A 13,380-nucleotide genomic window follows, 5' to 3' on the forward strand; every position below is an offset into this window, starting at 1 on the left:
CGCAGTAAGGCTGCATGCACATGTAGTGTATAAAGTGTGGATTTACCGACAGAGGATCCACAGCAGAAAAGATGAGATTTAATTTGCATATAGTTAATACGATTGAAAAAAGACATACGTCCATCAAGTTCAACCAAGGGATCGGTGGGGACGCGAATCCCAGAAGGAAGTGAGACTCAGATTTCTACACATTTTCATAAGCATTAATGTCATTTACTTTTAAGAATTCATCTAAAGTTAAACCCTTGTATAAACCCGTCCACTGTTCCTGCTATGACCTTGTCCTGAGGAAGTCTATTCCACAGCTTCACCGTTCTTACAGTAAAGAAGCTTTGACACTTCTGGAGACTGAACTTTTTCTTCTCCAGTCGGAGGCAGCGCCCCCTTGTCTTTTGAGCGCATTTTACATTTATATACTTGTACAGGTTAATCTTGTCTCCCCTTAGACGTCTCTTCTCAAGACTAAATACATTCAATTATTTTAATCTTTCTTCATAACTAAGACCCTCCATTCCCCTTATCAGTTTAGTCGCTCTCCTCTGTACTTTTTCCAGCTGCAGGGCATCCTTTCTATGTACTGGTGCCCAGAACTGGACTGCATATTCCAGATGAGGCCGCACCAGCGCTTTGTAAAGTGGTAATATTACATCCCTGCACCGCGAGTCCATGCCTCGTTTATTGCATGACAATATCCTGGTGGCCTTAGAAGCAGCTGATTGACATTGTATGCTGTTATTTAATCTACCATCTACAAGGACACCCAAATCCTTCTCTATAAGTGACTCTCCCAGTGTCACATCTCCTAGGACATATGAAGCACAGAGATTATTACTACCAAGATGCAGAACTTTACATTTGTCCACACTGAACCTCATTTGCCAAGTTGATGCCCAATCACTCAGAGTGTTCAAGTCAGCTTGTATTTTATGGACATCTTCCATAGACCGTACAGTACTACACAGCTTAGTGTCATCTGCAAAAATAGAAATGGTGCTATTAATCCCGTCCTCGATATCATTAATAAATAAATGAAATAATACAGGACCCAGCACTGAACCTTGGGGTCACCACTTATAACCTGGGACCATTCTGAATAGGAACCATTGACCACAACTCTCTGGACTCGGTCCTTCAGCCAGTTTTCAATCCAATTACAAACAATAGTTAATAAATCTTATCTGCACGCTGTGGAAATTGCATGGGATTCCAGGGGATTGCCATCTAAGCAGTTGTCCGACATGTTCCTTAACGTTTCTGTGCAGTGAACCCACTGTCCTATTAAGAGTTTTCGACAATCTTCTAGTTCTTGTAGATATTTCTAACTGCTCTTCCTCCGACTCTCGCCCCTAGGTTACCAGAAACAGATCGACCCTGACATCTTCAGGGATTTCTACAACTGCTGGAAGGAAACGGAGGCAGAAGCTGAAGAGGTCGACCTCCCGTCTGTGGTCGCAGAGAAGTTGGATCAGAATGAGTTTGTGTATAAACTTTCTAGCTCGGTCAAAACCAACCTCGGTGTCGGGAAAATCGCCATGACCCAGAAACGCCTCTTCCTCCTAATAGAGGGAAGACAGAGTTACGAGGAAATCGCTGTCTTCAGAAACATCGAGGCAAGTATTGTGCTGGGCGTCATCTCCAGGAGGCAGAACCACTCATTTATATCCTTATTCTATATATATATTGTAAGGGATTAGGTAGCGGGGCTGTCGTCTCCTGGGTAGACAGGCTCAGTTTAGCAGGCACACCGACGAAGTTACAGTCCACACGGCAGGAACTTCGTCTAACTGACCTCAGCCAGTTTTATTGTTAGGTTGAGGTACAGAACATAAAACATAGCAAACAAAAATCCTAAGCCTGTCCGGCTCTAACTATACAGCATGAACCCCCCCTGACCAAGTGTCGGCCTAATACCAAGCACCTAAACAAAATAGCAAAGTCCGTACCTCTTGTAGTGCTCTCACAGGCTCCATGCAGGTAACCTGTTCCCAGGCTGAGCGAGCTGTGTCTGCATTCTCAGCCTTATATCAGGCTAGCACACCTGAGGAGTAATTACCTGACAGCCCAAAAGCCGGACTGTCCGGATGGAGTGGGGCCCACCCTTCTCTCCCCACTCCAGCAACACAGGCCCTAAGAACAGGTTTTATGCAAACCCGAATTGCACAGACCTCTCCTGAACATTTCCCTGGTTGCTTTTAAATGACAGAAGTGAGAAATCTTGGGCACACATAGACCCCGTCCACTACTTCTCCAGACACTCTGTCACAATATATATATCTGTCTATCTATCTATCTGTACGCTTTCATGTAGGATGTGAAGATCTCCACGTCAGCCTTCCTGCTCCTGAGGATTCAGACGCTCCGGATTAAAGCCTCCACAAGGAAGGACGTGTTTGAAGCGAACCTGAAAAGTGAATGTGAACTGTGGCAACTGATGATCAAAGAGATGTGGGCTGGGAGAAACATGGCCGATAGTCACAAGGTCTCGTCATATAGATTGATCTCGTTATTTCATTAGATAGATATTATATAGTTATTAGATAGATACAGGGAGGGAAGGGATGGAAATAAGCTCTTAACAAGCTCTGCCTCTAATGCCACCAGATGTAAAGCAGCTATCCTATAAGTCAATGTCCAGCTCTTAAAATAAGCCTTGAGACATGACTTGGATATTAAATAAGCCAGCACCTCATCTGCAGACAGATGTTTCGGGGTGATTGCCCCTCATCAGTGCAGAGCAGAGAGTACTGGCTTGACTGGGTGAGAGGCCTGTGTCAGGGTGATGAAGCAATCACCCCGAAACAGCTGTCTGCAGATGAGGTGCTGGCTTATTTAATATCCAAGTCATGTCTCAAAGCCAGGGGCGTAACTAGAAGTGACTGGGCCCCACAGCAAATATTTGTAAGGGCCCCCCTCAGCGCGCTTCGCACCTCCCTCCTCCTGTGTAAACCCCACTCCTTTGGCACAGTGTAGCGGTATACTGTATATTGTGTGGCACAGTATAGAGGTATACTGTATATTGTGTGGCACAGTGTAGCGGTATACTGTATATTGTGTGGCACAGTGTAGCGGTATACTGTATATTGTGTGGCACAGTGTTGAGGTATATTGTGAGGCACAGTGTAGCGGTATACTGTATATTGTGTGGCACAGTGTAGCGGTATATTGTGAGGCACAGTGTAGAGGTATACTGTATATTGTGTGGCACAGTGTAGCGGTATACTGTATATTGTGGGGCACAGTGTAGAGGTATACTGTATATTGTGGGGCACAGTGTAGCGGTATACTGTACATTGTGTGGCACAGTGTAGCAGTATACTGTATATTGTGAGGCACAGTGTAGAGGTATACTGTACATTGTGGGGCACAGTATAGAGGTATACTGTACATTGTGAGGCACAGTATAGAGGTATACTGTATATTGTGTGGCACAGTGTAGCGGTATACTGTATATTGTGGGGCACAGTGTAAGCTATATGTGTATAACATAAACATACTCCACATGAACACTTACAGTTACATGGCTTGGCCCTTGGGGGTCTCGGACGCCACTTCCACACTTTGGCCGGGGGCTCGGCGGAGCTGATGTTGTGTTTTATCCTAATGAGAAAGATTTTATAATAAGGATTTGGAGAAGGGGCAGAGGGATAGCAGAGCAGGGAGAGGCCGGTGCTGCTACTAGGGGGTCATACCATGGGACAGTAATAAAACCCACCATAATGCCCCCCCCCCCAGTAGTAATAATTCTCCTTATAATGTGACAGTGCAAAAAATACCCCCTTGTAATGCCCCCAGTTGAGCTAATGTCCCCATAGTGCCCCAAAAAATGTGCCAGTATAAAATACCCCTATATAGTGCCCCCAGTAACTTCCCCCATAGTGCTCCTCTCCCCCCTTCCTGCTAGTGCCCCCCAAAATGTACCAGTATAAAATGCCCCATATATAGTGCCCCAGTAGATGCCGCTCAGTGTCCGGCCTCTGATAGGCTGCCGGCCTAGTGTCCCCCATAATGCCCCCCAATAATGTGCCAGTAAGTGCCCCTATCATGTGCCAGTATCAAGTGCCTCTCCCCCCCCACATGTCCCAGTATCATAGTGCCATCTCCCCCCATGTGCCAGTATCAAGTGCCTCTCTCCTTCCCACCCCCCATGTGCCAGTATCAAGTGCCTCTCTCCTCCCCATGTCCCAGTATCATAGTGCCATCTCCCCCCCCCCCACACTAAAAAGTGCCAATATCAAGTGCCTCTCTCCCTCCCCCCTCCCCATGTGCCAGTATCAGGTGCCCCCCCCCATGTGCCAGTATCAAGTGCCAACCCCCCCCTCTCCCCTCCAGGTGCCAGTATCAGGTGCCTCCCCCCCCCCCTATGTCCCAGTATCATAGTGCCATCTCCCCCCCCCCCCCCCCCACCACAAAAAAAGTGCCAGTATCAAGTGCCTCTCTCCCTCCCCCCCCCCCCAATGCCAGTATCAGGTGCCTCTCTCCCCCCCCCCCCAGGTGCCAGTATCAGGTGCCAACCCCCCTCCCCCCATGTGCCAGTATCAGGTGCCTTCCGCTCCTTCCGCAGTAACAGTCGGGTATTAAAAAAAAATAATAAACACTTCTACTTACCTCCATGTCAGCGATGCGATGCAGCCTCTTCCTGTGTCCCGCCTTGTATGCCCTTATATGGACTCAGTGCTTGTATTTCAGAAAAGAGTCTGCTGGGATTCGAACCCAGGACCTTCTGCTTCAGAGGCAGAGCAGCTAACCACTAGACCATAAGAGCTGCATTGAGGCTGAGTGAAAAAATATGAGACTTCTACTGTTATAGCTGGCTAAGTGTACATCTATACACATGGCAGCTGTTCATATATAGAGATGTAGCAGAGCTGAATGTGCAGGGACAGCTGTCATATACAGATATAGCAGTGCTAGGTGTGTTTGGGCAGCTGTCATGTGTATAGATGTATTTTTTTTTTTTTACAGTCAGTTGTAATGCAGCCTTTATGGCTGTGAGGGTAAATGCTTTGCCACTGATTCACTTATAGATTGGAGGTTGTGGGTTCGAATCCCAGACCAGGAGACTTTTAGCAGACAGTAAAATTAGATCACTCTAGCGGCTGTGAAGGGGCCCTGAACACGATATTTATCTAACTTGAAAATAAACTGTCACACACGCTGCTTGGGGCGCCGGGCCCCCTTGGCAGCCCGGGCCCCGAAGCAGCTGCTTCCCCGGTAGTTACGCCACTGCTCAAAGCTTATTTTAAGAGCTGGACATTGACTTATACGATAGCTGCCTTACATCTGGTGGCATTAGAGGCAGAGCTTGTTAAGAGCTTATTTGCATTTCTTCCCTCCCAGAATTCCAGAGGTGCATGTATGGCCTATGAGTCTCCTCACACTGATTAAGGTGCTCTCTCCCTAAGGAGAGTTAGTTCTCCCCTGACCTAGATAGATACAGACATGCACAGATGGATAGATATGAGAGGGGCAGAAAGAGAAATTTGAGAGAGAATTAGATAGTTATTAGGTAGATAGATAGATAGATAGATAGATAGATATGAGATAAATAGATAGATAGATATGAGATAGATAGATATGAGATAGATAGATAGATAGATAGATAGATAGATATGAGATAGATAGATAGATAGATAGATAGATAGATATGAGATAGATAGATAGATAGATAGATAGATAGATAGATATGAGATAGATAGATAGATAGATATGAGATAGATAGATAGATAGATATTACATAGATAGAAAGAAAGAGAAATAAGACATACACTGTAGATAGTTATTAGATATTGAGATACATTAATTCAACACAGACACTTATGCATTTTACCCAAATTATTGTACCTACATACTGCCATATAACAGCAAATGATACTTCCATTCAGTGCCTAAATAATACTGTTGCAGTGGTCAAGTAATACTGCCATTCCTAAATTATATCACCATACGGTCCCCAAATAATACCAAATAAAATGCATTAATAATACTGCTATATAATGTCAAATTATACCTCCATACAATGCCCATACATTACCGCCAATATAATCCCTAAATACCACTGTCCCTGGTAGTGTAGGGCAGTGAAGGTATAAATGCTCCGCACTGAGGTTTCTCCTGGGGATAGCCTAGGAAATAGACAACTGCCCGATTTGCCGCCCCTTAAAACCAGCCCTGCCGCTTACCTAAAGCCATAGGAATGATGGCAGGGAAATCATCTACTTGCTGAATGGGAAGGAGACGATGATTTCTACAGCTCCGGTGCTGGACTATTCTGGGGAGAAAATACAAGACCCGTTGCCCAGACTTGTGGTGACCAAAATGGACTAAATATTTGACATATTGTATGTCTGTAATAATGCTTTGTGTAGGAAAAGAAATATTATCACCAGCAAGACAACCTATTACTAGCAGCAGATTGACATTGAGCTCCAGCTTCGATTCATCCAATTACCCCCAACCCCACAGTGATAATAGAGACAAGTCCTCATAACTGCAGGTCTGTGAGATAATAAGATCTGCTTTGTATCTGTTCACACAGGACCCTCAGTACGTACAGGAGGCGCTGACAAACGTCCTGCTCATGAACGCTGTGGTTGGGGCTCTGCAGACGGCAAAGTCCATCTATGCTGCATCCAAACTGTCCTACTTTGACAAGATGAGGAATGAAGGTGGGGACTGTTTCTCTGGTGCCGCTCTGTAAAGGTCTATTTTTGGATTGGAAAAACATGGCTGCTTTCTTTTAGAATCAGCGCCACCCCTGTCCATGGTTTATATCTGGTATTGCAGCTCTATTGAAGTAAATTGGACTGAGCTGCAATACCAGACACAACCTGTGGACAGGTGTGGTGCTGTTTTAGGAAGAAAGCAGTCATCTTTTTCTAAGATGTACATCAATTTTGCTGTTGCCAGCAGCCACCACTAGGGGGACCTTAAGAGCTTACAGAAGACAGATTTATGAGTGGCTGCCATGCAGCTGTATAAATCCATATGTATTGAGCTCCCCCTGGTGGAGGGTGCAGGTAGCCAGAATTGTATTATTTATCTCTATGCCTGTGTGAAGATAAGCAGGAGATGCGGAGCTCTGGCCTCTGCAAAGATTTATTATGAAATTAAATAACGCAGAATTTTGGACTAGATGAGGAAGTTTGGATGGAGTTTTCCTTTAAGGATAATTGTCATCCGGTCTGTGAGGTCAAAACATATTGATCCCCCGTGTGATTCATGGGAATAATCTGTTGCATTGATCCATAGTTTCCACGATTCCAATGACGACGGCAGAGACGCTGAAGCACAGGATTAACCCTTGTGCGGGGGAGACGGTCCCTCAGGCGGTCGATGTCCTGCTGTACACACCTGGTGAGTCCCTCTGCCAAATTCCCTTCTGTGACAGGGTCTCCTGCAAAAATGTCCTCCACGTAATGCCAAGCTGATTAGTAGAACAGCTCCTGTCTGACAGACTGGTTGCTAGGGATACACCGACTGACAACCACAGCTATTTATCTAGGGTTGTCAGACAGCACATCTGTAGCAACTAATCACAGATTGCTCAGGTCCACGTCTTCACCCCTGGAGGCCTTTCAGGTCTAGCCCCTGTGGAGGTCTCTGGTCTCCCTGGGTCACCAATGAATGGCCGCAGCAGTAATGTGTCCCTCATGCGTCATGTCGCTGGGACAGGTATCTGCTGCGGCCAGTCATTAGCTGCAGCGTCCACGTGTCCTGCGTCAAACCGGATATTGACGTGGGGAGACTGGAGAACTGCAGTGGTGATGGGGGTCATCGAAGGAGCTGAAGCGCAGCAACAGGGATCAAGTAAGTATGATGCCCTCTACAGGTCCAGCCACATTGAGGGGTCTGCCCAAAAGGTCCTCGGAGGTGAACACCCTCCTTAAAGCATACTTACCCTGCCCTTCTCACCACCCGGGAATGCCAATAAAACTCCCTGGATTGGCCCAGCAAAATCAGGACTTTTGGCAAGTATGTTAAAGGTACATTTGGCATTAAAATCAGGGCGTAGAAGGGGCGCCCATGCTTGGTAGAGCCCAAATTGCAGCCCCACAAATTTTAAGCCACACCCCTTTTGTATGAATTAGCGAAATTGTGCTTTTTTAGTGCCCCAGTTCACAGGACAGTCCCAATCAGAACTTTTGCCAAGTATGTTGTATTCACCATAAGATTGGACACCTTAGTGGTAGAATGGCTGCTCTTAAAGGGGAAGTCCACCCTGAATCATCCAGTGTGTTCACAGTGACAGCAGTAAACCTCCCTGGGGATCAGACATAGAGTCAGTGGAGTCCAAGTTCTGATCTCCCATGACATTTCTCTGCTAGGACAACTCGATGCTTCACTGAGAGACGACTGCCCCAAACTGTGGTGCGCCCTAGGCGAGGGAAAAGTGGTCATATTCAACGCATCCACCTGGTCCATCCAGCATCACTGCCTGAAAGTGGGCAACACGAAACTGGTGAGCAGCATGACGGGACAGGCGCCTCTTAAAGTTACAGCTACATAGAAAATACTGTAAACTTTGCAAATTCTTCATTTATTTTCTAAAATCTATCATATCCTTTCCTGTCACATCTAGAGCTGCACCGACTATTTGGTTGTCTTCCATTGTGTTAGAGCATACCTGGTGCAAAAACTACCTCTCCTGCAATGCTGTGCGCAGACTCTGAATCACCAGGGGGCAGCAGCAGAGGCTTGAATTCCCGTGGGCATGCTCAACCTGCGGCCCTCCAGCTGTTGTAAAACTACATCTCCCACAATGCCCTGCTGTAGGCTGTTCGGGCATGCTGGGAGTTGTAGTTTTGCAACAGCTTGAGGGCCACAGGTTGAGCATGCCTGCAACAATCTCAGTTTGGCTGTTCAGCACAGACCTGATTGATTCCTTGTTGAATTAATGAATTGAAAATGCAGCTCTGGATGTGACTAGAGCATAACATAGTATTTTACTCATGTCCCTTTCTATATACACATTCCCTCCCTTACCTTCTACTGCTCCCCCAACCCAAAATTATAATGCATCCTTCAGCTATTGTATGTAACACTCTGCTGAAACCTGTGTCTCCCCCTAGAGGTGCATGGTGGGAGTGGAGCAGAGTCAGGTGTGGATCGGATCCAGTGACTCCATGATCTACATCATCAATACACACAGCATGTTCTGCAATAAACAGCTGAACGACCACCAGGGGGAACTAGTGGACATTGTCATGGACAGCAGTGACAATCAGAAGAGGTAAGGAGACATTCTTTATGGAGGAGCGCCCCCTGCCTGTGTTATGTGGAAGTGCACCCAGAAAAGAAGCAGATTATGTAACACAACTTAAGGCGCTGTTCACATCTGCGCTGGAGGCTCCTTGGCAGATTCTGTCAAAAATAAAAAAGGTGCAGCATAGAGATTTTAGAGCATACAAATTTTATGCAAGAACTTTTAGCCAATCAGCAAGAGCAGGACACAAGTCGTCCCCTTGTGGTCGGAGTTGGGTTTACATGAATTTGAGCATTTTTGAACATTTTTATAATTCCGCTGCTGGAATGTTTTTGGTCTTCAGCTTTCTGTCTTACTTTCTCCACAGAGCTGCGTACTCCTGCAGCGCAGACGGGGAAGTCATCGTGTGGGACGTCAACACCTTGAAGATTCAGCACAAGTTCCAGCTCCAGTATCAGGACATAACGTCTCTGAAGATGCACAATGATCTGCTGCTTTACTGTGAGTAGTTCCTTAATATACACGTATTAGAAGACTTCCTCTGAATAGAAAATCTCAAATCCCCTCCATAGATACAGATAACATTTTTTGGCTGCCTGCAGTCACCTCTAGGGGGAGCTCACTGTATATTGATTTATAAAACTCCCATTGATCTCATGATTAATAAATCCTTCTCCAGTGAGCTCCCCCTAGTGGTGGCTCCATGCATCAGGAATTTTATCATGCAGTTCTACATCTGTGCAAGGGATTTGGAACCGTGTACCAGAAAAAAGCTAAATATTAAAGTGTATTTCTTTTTTTTAACCCTTCACAGGTACAAAAGATCTGGTCCTTGTAACCAACAAAAGAAAGGAATTTTGTTTAAAGCTGGAGTTGACGGGGAACCTGCAGAAAATCAGCTCTGCCTTCTACTCCATCCAGCTCTTCCCTGAGGTGTGGCACTGCGTATGACACTGCGGATAGGGGGCATGGACCGTATAATTTACTGCTCACTGACCGCTTCTGTTTTTCTCACTTAGAAGTCACAGCTATGGGTGTCATGTAAAGGCGGCAATGAGATATGTGTGTACGACATGACGGATTTCTCCAAGCCCCCACACAGGATCCTTCTGCAGGACTGCTCCATCATCACGTGTATGCTGAAAGTGAAACATCAGGTAACGGGGACCGATCTTCAACATGGAAAAAAGTATGGCTGATTTTTTTCAAAAACAGCGCCACACCTGTCCTCAGGTTGTGTGTAGTATTGCAGCTCAAGCCCATTCACTTCAGTGAAGCTGAGCACCAATACTTGTGTAGCCCTGTTTATGGAAAGCAGCCATGTTTTTCTAATCCTGGACAGCTCCTTTAATGATGTCACTGTGACATCACAGTGACATCATCAGTCTTAGAACCGGGTCTCAGGGCTCTCCCATGGAGAATGGAGGCAGTTCCTATCTCCAAAATGGTTTCTTTAGTAAAAGCATAACGTAAAGGGGTTGTTTTTATACTCTGCTAGGGGATACTACCCAACCGTCCCATGTACTTGTAGAATTGACGTGTGATACGGCTTGCAGGTGGGCGGGACTTATGTAAATATGCATAAAAGTGGGAGTTTCCTGGTAAGTTTTATCGGCCAATCAGGCTGGGGTTCAAAAGTGTCCTGCCAATGGGGATGCAGATGTTGGGAATCACTGGTTAGGGTATATGGACATCATGGGGGGTGGTCTACTATTGGGGACGGCCCCTCTATTAGAGGGGTCTAAGAGCTGATGCATGCCATGTTTTTCACCCTGGAGGACTCCATGGTTGCCCATTGATGGTCATAAATATCTGAAGCCTCATCTGACCTGCAGGAAATCTTTGTGGTCAGGTTGATGGCTGCTGGGCAGGTAGAATAACATGGAGTTCCCCTTTAATAAGACTGCCCCTGTCTTTTTTTTTTTTTATAGATCTGGGTCGGCAGCAAGGGAATCTCCCAGGGTAAATTGAAAGGGAAGATCTACGTTGTGGATGCGGAGAAGAAGACAGTGGAGAAGGAACTGGTCGCACACATCGACGTAGTGAAGTCCTTATGTTCAGCGGAGGACCGCTACGTCCTGAGCGGGTCCGGAGATCAAGATGGAAAGGTGGCCATATGGAAGGTGGAATGAAGCCGAGGCAATGGAGGTTTGGTGGATGCAACCTGGTCTCCATGTCCTTCAAAAACCAAAGTCAAGAAGAACAAGGTCCTTCGATTTAACTGTGGTGGAGGCCAGAGTCACACCTCAGGAATAGGCCCCTGATTTATCTTATGTCTTAGTCAAAATGAGGAGAGGAATAGGGTATATCACAGGTCATGGGTGATGAGGTCTAGGAGAGTCCTGACTTTTGACTCGCCCCCTATACTAGCAAATATGGAGAAGAGAGGTGATGTAGGACATCTCATGACTGAGTTATGGCTGCTGATTGTGAATGTGGAGTGTTTTTTTTTGAGTGTCATAGCACGTTCTGTGAGTCTGGAGTGGACATTACCTGGACTGAATCTGTTACTGCCCCCTACAGAGAGAAGGGGGATTACACTAAGATTTACTCTACAACCTGAACTGGTCTTGTGCCTGGTGTTATGGGGGAAAAGTGACTCCAGTGCACATGGCGGAAAGTCTCCCTGAAAGGTGGACGACCTCCTGTTTTCTACGAAGAAAGGAAGGACGCGGGTTACTACTAGAGGGGTCCAGAGGTGACTTATTAGTCCTTCATGTTGGAGAGATCTTTTTGTGGTTGCCGGGTCACATGGGGCGTCCAATGTGCAACTAAATAATGTGCTTTAAACATTGTTACATGAGAACCTTCTTCTTCATCATCATCATCATTATCATCATCATCATCATCACTCATTGCTCTGTTTCCCTAATATTCAACATTCCTTTACTAATTTCTGAACGGATGTTCATAAACAGGGAATTCCAGTATAAAACGTTTTCCCAGCAATCCAAAGATTTCAAACTCGGCTCTACTGCATCACATCAGTACTACTGTATATTTTAGAGTTCAGCTACATGACGAAGTATCGCAGTGTAGCAGGGCTCCCATAGGAATGAATGGGATCGCAGCACAGATTGCATGTTTGCTATGACTACAGCGTGCAAAAAATCCAGCAGTGTCTTGGACGTGCATGTAGCTGTACCCTAAAACCTGAGCTGTGCAGCACACATTGAGCTCTGCTGCCTCTGACGGTCTCAGCTTTGCTGCATTTCACAAGCTCAGCTCCTTATAACTTCTGCATGTAATTGCTGCATTCAGCTCCACTGCACCTGACAAACTCCACACTACTACATCTGGCAAACTAATCTTTGCTGCATCTGGAGATGTTTGAAGTGCTGCAGCCTCTTCATGTGAATGGGGCTGCAGTACCAAGCACAGCCATAATCCAATGGATGGCGCTGTGCTTGGTAAGCTGTGAGGACGCCTCAAACAGCTGATCTGCAGGAGTGCGGGGTGACAGACTCCCGCCGATCTGATATTGATGCCCTATTCTGAGGATAGGTCGCTGGTATTACACACCTGGACAACCCCTTTAATCAGTGGCGTAGCTAGAATGGACTGGGCCCCACAGCAAAGTTTTGAATGGGGCTCCATCTCACAGTAATTTTTTAGCGACCCCTTCCTTTCATGCCGCCCCCATTCCTGTGGCTGGTAAAGATCGCTCTCTCAGACCAGGGCCGGCAGCTGTTCCATCCGTTTTCTACACTGTCTATATACTGTCGCTGTATATAATTTCATTGTGTAATACTGTTGAGGGGGCCCTGACCAAATCCTTTAGTCCTCCTCCTCCTGGATGGGCCCCAAAGCAGCCGCTTCCCCTATAGCTATGCCCCTGCCTTTAATCATGGCATGTAGAGTCTGGCCTGCTGGGGAAGACTGATGAAGGCAGCTCAGACTCTGTTCACCCTGTTAGAAGCCTCTGTTGCTGGTTGGGTCACAAAAGCCACAAAGTAGCCCTGTAAAATGCCGGCGTCTCTGACTGAAACCTGACTAAGCCCATTATAGTCAGTAGGGTGCCCCGGGTGCTTGTCATGTAAATGGATCTGACACGTCCATTATTTTCGATGTTGTGTTCCTGTAACAGAGCAGAAAACTGAAATACCTAGCACAGGTGTGAACAGAGCCATAAAGTGACATGAGATGTTAATATCAAAAAGCAGAGTTCCCTCTCCCCT

At 46.2% G+C, this 13,380-nt stretch overlaps 1 protein-coding gene across 1 annotated transcript in view; it reads left to right on the top strand.

Annotated features, from left to right (window-relative positions):
* DENND3 (DENN domain containing 3) overlaps window positions 1-12,523 on the top strand; it is a 65,406-nt gene extending 52,883 nt beyond the window's left edge. The window contains 10 exon segments of the mRNA XM_044294392.1: window positions 1,351-1,610; window positions 2,309-2,479; window positions 6,536-6,665; window positions 7,249-7,353; window positions 8,325-8,458; window positions 9,069-9,229; window positions 9,570-9,703; window positions 10,017-10,135; window positions 10,222-10,359; window positions 11,134-12,523. Of these exon segments, the coding sequence (XP_044150327.1) occupies window positions 1,351-1,610; window positions 2,309-2,479; window positions 6,536-6,665; window positions 7,249-7,353; window positions 8,325-8,458; window positions 9,069-9,229; window positions 9,570-9,703; window positions 10,017-10,135; window positions 10,222-10,359; window positions 11,134-11,334 (1,553 nt within the window). The 3' untranslated portion in view covers window positions 11,335-12,523.
* Window positions 12,524-13,380: the final 857 nt, after the last annotated feature.

The sequence above is a fragment of the Bufo gargarizans genome, chromosome 5, assembly GCF_014858855.1.
Source record: "Bufo gargarizans isolate SCDJY-AF-19 chromosome 5, ASM1485885v1, whole genome shotgun sequence".
Classification (NCBI taxonomy): domain Eukaryota; kingdom Metazoa; phylum Chordata; class Amphibia; order Anura; family Bufonidae; genus Bufo; species Bufo gargarizans.